General features: G+C 38.5%; 1 protein-coding gene across 4 annotated transcripts in view; it reads right to left on the reverse strand.

The window, feature by feature from the left end:
• ssbp2a (single stranded DNA binding protein 2a) overlaps window positions 1-5,048 on the reverse strand; it is a 56,951-nt gene extending 51,903 nt beyond the window's left edge. The window contains exon 1 of one of the 4 annotated variants that reach the window (XM_028034689.1): window positions 4,828-5,048. In XM_028034689.1, the coding sequence (XP_027890490.1) occupies window positions 4,828-4,883 (56 nt within the window). In that variant the 5' untranslated portion in view covers window positions 4,884-5,048. The remainder of the gene's footprint in view (window positions 1-4,827) is intronic. The other 3 variants (XM_028034688.1, XM_028034686.1, XM_028034685.1) reach the window with 3 other exon arrangements.
• Between the last annotated feature and the right edge of the window lie 1,460 nt (window positions 5,049-6,508).

Consider the following 6,508-nt stretch of genomic DNA (forward strand, 5'->3'; position numbering starts at 1 on the left):
AAACGTTTTTGAGGACAGTGCAAGAAACTTAACATACTCATGTTTTTATCTAAACTATTCTATCATACTCAGGTTATAAAGCTTGCTTGTCCTGCTACAAGGTAAAACCCAGTCTCAGTCCTTCCCTTCCTTTAGTTCTCTTCATCTTCCCATCAACTCTGACGTCTTTCTCTGCATCTTCTAAACAAAACCACTCCCACAACATAATGCTGCCACCACCACATTTCACTGTGGGGGTGTTCATGGTGATATGCAGTGTTAGTTTTAGACCACTTGTGTCTTGCATGGAACTAAAAAATGCTTTCATTTGGCCAGAGACGTCCATAAACCAAATATGTTGGAATTTTTTTTCCCAACATATACTTTTTTCTTACTGCTCCTCAATAAAGGTCTGATCTGTGGAGTGCAGGACTACTACAACAGATTCTTCCACTTTAGAGGTTTTGGCAGTATGGCCACACAAGAAACTAAGAGACGATTTCGGCATATCACGAAAGAATGAACAGTGTTCATGTACAAAAAAACGTTTATGCGTTTTACCTATTGCTTGATATTGCTGATAAAATATGAGTTGTCATCAATATCAGTCACACTGTTTTCTTTATAAACACATACAGATGTTATTTGTCACAAACCCCATGATATGAAGGCATCGCTGTACGGATGTGTCTCTAAGCAACTTCTACAGAATAAGTATCATTTCCTTCCAGCAGAGATGCAGTGTTCACGGGAAGTGTCTTTCTGGCCTGCAGCAAGCTTTCCATCACTGCCTCAGTCAGAACACGCAATAAGCCAGTGGCAGAGCAGAACCCACTGTTCAGTCCTTTTTATATCGATCTAGAGTAAAGAACTTGGCTAAAGGTCTGAGATGAATACTCATCTGTTTACCTACTGGATTCAGAACACACAACAAATGGCCAACAGTCATTAATCGTGCATTAATGTAGCCTTTTACAGACTTCACCTTGGATTTTACCTAAACAGGAGACACAGAAGCATTTTTAACACACACATATAGTATATATGTATGTTTAAAAATGACAGTCTAGCAAGTGATTGACTTCCTCACAATCCAAGTTCAGTCCTCAGTTCAGGAGGGTTGAACACTTAGCCTCATAATTAAAGCATCACCCAAAATAAAGAAAAAGGTGAATCATAGAACTTCATAATAACAATAAAATGGATATCTGTTCAAATTCAAGGGAGCCAAAAGGGTGATTTTTGATATTCTAAAAATAAACATTTAAAACACCCTTGTCTATTTTAAGTCATCATACTAATGGTAGTCAAAACTCACTGAGAAACTGTCTGATTACCATCAATATTTCACCTCAAGCAAGCTTGGATTATTAAAGCCTTTCCTCAGGAGAAAGAAATGATTTCAAATAGAATTTGCAAAAATAATTTAATCCCATGTTTCTTACATAAAGCAAAAAACATGATGTTCATATAAAATGAGTGTTTTCATAAGTGGACCACAAAATTAACTGGGGTGTCTTTTTTTCCGTGTTAAACTTGAACCAGGCTATAATCAAACAAAAGATGTAAACTGCAAAGTAGGAATCAGCTGCAAAATTTCTGTGTTGTATGTGACCATGGTTTGGTCACCTATTATAGGTGTGGGAACTTCACTTCACCTTAAAGTTAACTATATGAACTGAAGGCTCATGCCTGAACCACCAAAGTTATAGTATTATGCTGGGCTGCTTTTCTGTTCCTTGGTTTTGCAACACTGTGTAAGAGCCTTCTGCGGGGAAGAAGTACGTCAAGCTGCATGGGTTTGCAGGTACACCAGAAATGAGCAGAGAAATAAAGTCACATCTAAGGCCATTCTGTCACTACTGACTTTTGTCGCTGACAATCATACAGGCAAGTTCAGTTAGAAATAACTGCTCAAGAACTGCTCATTATTTTTACCTAAAAAGAATTTGATGAATGAATGAGAACTAGTCCGTGTGACTGTGAATTATGTGTGAACTTATAACAAGTTCATGTTAAGGGTAAACTGGCACAACATCAATGATAATCAGTCTGGTCAAATTCTCTTCAATTACTGGTCTCACACACCATCCACCCTGTCAGAAAGGTTAATTTACTGCCTTAATCTTTAATCAACAAACTCTCTTATGTTGCCAGGTTTACTCTATCCTTCCTTTAGTTGTAAATCACCAAGTGGATTTTTCAAGTTTTTAAGTGGTGTAAAACAACTACAAAAATTGTATTTCAGGCAAACACAAACAAACCCAATCCTGGCGATTGCCTATATTTAGTTTTGTTCAATTCTCATCCCCCTTCAGTGCTCCGTCTAGGATTTCTACCATTGTACTTGTTAGGATTTCTACCAGGCCAATCATTGAACAGAAGGAAAAGTTGTGAACGATTGGTGTTAATTTTCTGTGCTCTGTTTGAATTGCAGTCCGCCTCTGGTTGTAGTTTGGAAATTATGGAGGAGGAAGTGAATGAGCTCATTCAGTCTGCGTTGGCCACATTTCCAAATACCAAGCAATTAAAATCAGGGCAAGAGGAATGTATAAGACATTTTAGATATGGTCCAACTCCCCACGAGGTTGTTTACACTTTAGAGCATGTGCAGTTTCTGGTGAGCTGTCTTAAGCGGATGCATTACATATATCACTGCCAAACGATGACAACTGCATAAAATCAAATCCAATCATTTAAAACTTTAACACAGTTCACACATCCAGCAAGCAATAGCCCAAGGTCCAAACACTTTGTACAAAATAAGCCTAGAACCATGGGCTGTTATTTAGCAGGCTAATAAACCCTAACGTTTCTACAGACTTCAATACGAACATATTTGTTTCTCTACAACTTAAACCAAGGGTGTCCAAAGTGGAACCTTTGGGCCATTTGTGGTGCTTTGACTGAATTTGTGCAGCGATCTCAAACTACAATTCAAGAGTGATACAGAATTGACCCATCCAGGACAGGCGCTCGATGCAGATGGAGACCTTTTATTTGTAATAATAGTAAAATTATGACAGACATAGTTTTCTTAAAATAGAAAATGTTAAGTACGACACAAATATAATTTCTTTAATAACCAGGTTTTTATAATAAGTAGTACCATGTTTATCCAGTGACTTTTACTGAAAAGCTGACCTTGCTGCACCAAGCTTTTATCTGATTTATTAAACTTGGCTAAACATAGCTAACATTTTGAAAGAAAGTGATCCGAGATGCCTTTCTATTAATACAATTTTTTTTTTTTTTCACTTTTTGGATCTACAATAAATAACATCCCTTTCCTGCAAAAAGGACAACTTTATTTACTTGATTTTTTCTTTTCTTTTTTTAGGTTTGTTTTTATTTTTTTGGTCCTTGAGTACATTTGACTCAAAGTTTTGCCACAAGTGACAAAAAGTTTAGACACCCACAGACTTGAACAAAAAAAAGTTCAACAGGATAATTAAAAAATGCACATATATATATATAGATGTACTAGAAAATTGGCTAAATCTAAAATGTTTATATCGGTGCAGAAATAAAGGGCACTAAAGAATTAAAACCCACAGCCTTACAATGGTGATACACTAAAATGTTTAGCCTCTAGTTCACAGAATCAGACATAATACATCACTGTAGGTTAAGTATGCATAATAACAATAAACATTCTTTTATATGAGCAACTTTAAGAACTACAATACAAATAGCTGAATACAGGGGCACTTACATAAAGTTTTCCAAAAGGTGAACTGAGGAAAGGGGGCACTAAAAGCTTCAGGTTGGTATACTAAACCCAGTGATTTTATGATGCTGTAAAATCTGGTAGAGAGCAGAGCTGCGATGTTGTGATAGCTATTAAAAAGTTTAAATGCTACACAAAACAAAAAAAGACATAAAGAATAAATACTTATATGAATAACTCACTTATAAAGCTAAGTAAAAACAAAAAAAAAAACTTACTGAACAATCTTCTAAAATTAGTCACGATGTTAATTGGGTAATTTACAACATATGCAAAGAAGTAAAAAAAAATAAAAAATAAAAAAACATTCCAAGTTTACGTTTATCATTCTCATGAACAGATGTTTAAATTGTCAAGTTCCCCTTTTTACTGAAGCTACAATAAAAGCTCCTGTCTGATGGGCATCCTGGGTCAAACTCAATTTGAAGATAATTAAGCGCAGCTCATACATAATAAACACAAACACCATTTCAGATATTTTCAGGACAGCCGAACAGAACAACATCTCGGTCTGCTGCCACACACTTCACCCATCGCTGCAGGTGAACTGACCGGCGTTGTCTTAGCGAAGCGACCCCCAAAGAGCCACACAGCGGCTTCTGGGAGCCAAACGCTCCGACTTTCTCTTTGCTCCAGTCGACTGTGAGCGAGCAGAGTTTCGCTCCGCATGCTTACAAATAAACTATTTATGCAGCTACCATCAAATCCATACCAGTGTCGCAATGCAAAAAATACACCAAATAGAAATATTACCAATACATGTTGGATTACAACATGCGGAGGAAAGCAAAGGCGTCACAAAGAAGGACGCTGCTGGATTTCAATTAAAAACGTCTTAGAATAAATAAATTTTAAAAACCCTGTAGCTTAAACTAAAGACGGCTTTCTAACCTTCCATCCCTACCACCGTCTTGACCTCCTGACAAAATGTCTATATTTTCTTAAATAAAGGAAGCAGTGAACTTTCCAGGGCTTGCAGAGCGCTGGGCACAGAGCTCCGTGCAACTGAGTGAGTCTCCTTGCGCCCTCCCCTGCCGCAGCTCAGTGTGTGACTGCCCCCCGGCCGCTCATGAACTTCCCTCACAGCCGCTGTTTCCTCCCCCATAAATAAAACTTACTTTTCTCTGGCTTGGCTGTCGGACGGCACGTTGCTGCTCTTGCCTTTGGCGTACATGCTTACAGAGAGCCTCCGATTGTCACGCACCTGTCAACCCATCACAACCTCCTTGGGCACAGCCCCGTCACCATAGCGACACAAGCAGCGTCGACTCCCATTGGATGTCCCGCTGTGCAGGACCGCCCGCTCGCCAAACAACCACCGCTGATTGACAGTTTTAGCCCCGCCCACTTTAAATTAACCCCACCTCTCTCTCTCTCTTACTCTCTCTCTCTCTCTCTGTCTCTCTTCTTTCTTTTTCTCCCTCTCTCTACCCTGTAGATCTGTGTCTCTTTCTGTTTGTCTGTCAGCGTCTCTCCCATTCCTTCAGTGACTGGAAAGGCTTTACTGACATATAGAATCCGGCTCACATGTACTTCTAGAAAACATGCTCACATCTGCAGTACCTCCCTCATATTCTTCACTCTGAGCCTAGTGGGGGATTTGAAACCGTCCAACAAGGATTTTGAACGACTGGCTTTGGCTGTTCCCTTTATAGTCAATCACACCCTCTGCTGACACACACACACACACACACACACACACACAGCACAAACAGCACATTTCCATTATTGTTTTACACACAAGTGTAAGGTCATCCATTAAAGTGTGGAGCATGGTAGGAACCAGACAGAAAAAGCATAGTTTATATATTGCTCCTGCAGTGTGAATGGATTCTAGTCAGTTCCAACCTCCCTTTTGCCAATTTGTACCCCTACTTTTTCCCCCACATGTTGCAGTTTGTTGCCATCATTGCTTCATCCATTTCAGGTTGATTTCAAATAAAAAATATTAATTTAATGTTGTAAATTGTACCACGTCAAAATCCCAGCCGTAACACTGTGTTGTGCTCTGGCTGCACACTACTTACTATTTGAAGGTTCATGAGATGCAGCATAAAGCTATTTCAGAAAACTGGTTGATCACTGACTGGTTGAAAGCTTCATACACTTACCTTCACTGGAGAAAGTTAAAGACTCACCTAGCAGAATTTTCCAGTTCAAGACAGTTTTAGAAAAAAATCTAATTGAAATGTACAATATATACTGTACATGCTTTACATGTTATAAAAACTTGTTCAAACATTTTGCATGTGCAATGACCTTAAGCATACATGTTGTGGATGGTGAGACTATGCAGCAGATACCAACACAAAACATTTTGATCAACATGAAGACAAAAGCAACTGAAAATGTAGGAAATGTGTAGCAGAGAATTATACAGTATCACTCTCATGGATGTACATCATACCATTTGCAACTTGTTCAAAAAATTGAGAAGCACCTTTTTTGATGTACGTAAGTGACACAATAGTTTTAAAGATTGAACAAGTACTTTTGAGAATTTAAATTCTGATCCAAAAAAAAATAAATGACCAGAGCGACTAAGAAAAATGCACCTGAGCTTTTTCCATAGGGTGGAGATGCACCTATATCTATGGTTCTCATCGTTCCAGATAAAGTGAGGAGCTCCGTCATTTGGGTGGTCTCAGACCAGAGCAGTTGCTTCTAGACACTGAAAGGTGTGATTTGATGTGTTTCAGGTATAGAATCAGATCAGAATGATTCCTGGATGCCTTCATGTAGAGGTTTTCTGGACTTGAAAAGCCAGAACAAGTTGGGAGGACTTTATTATGATTGTGG

The sequence above is a fragment of the Xiphophorus couchianus genome, chromosome 12 (genome assembly GCF_001444195.1).
Source record: "Xiphophorus couchianus chromosome 12, X_couchianus-1.0, whole genome shotgun sequence".
Classification (NCBI taxonomy): Eukaryota; Metazoa; Chordata; class Actinopteri; order Cyprinodontiformes; family Poeciliidae; genus Xiphophorus; species Xiphophorus couchianus.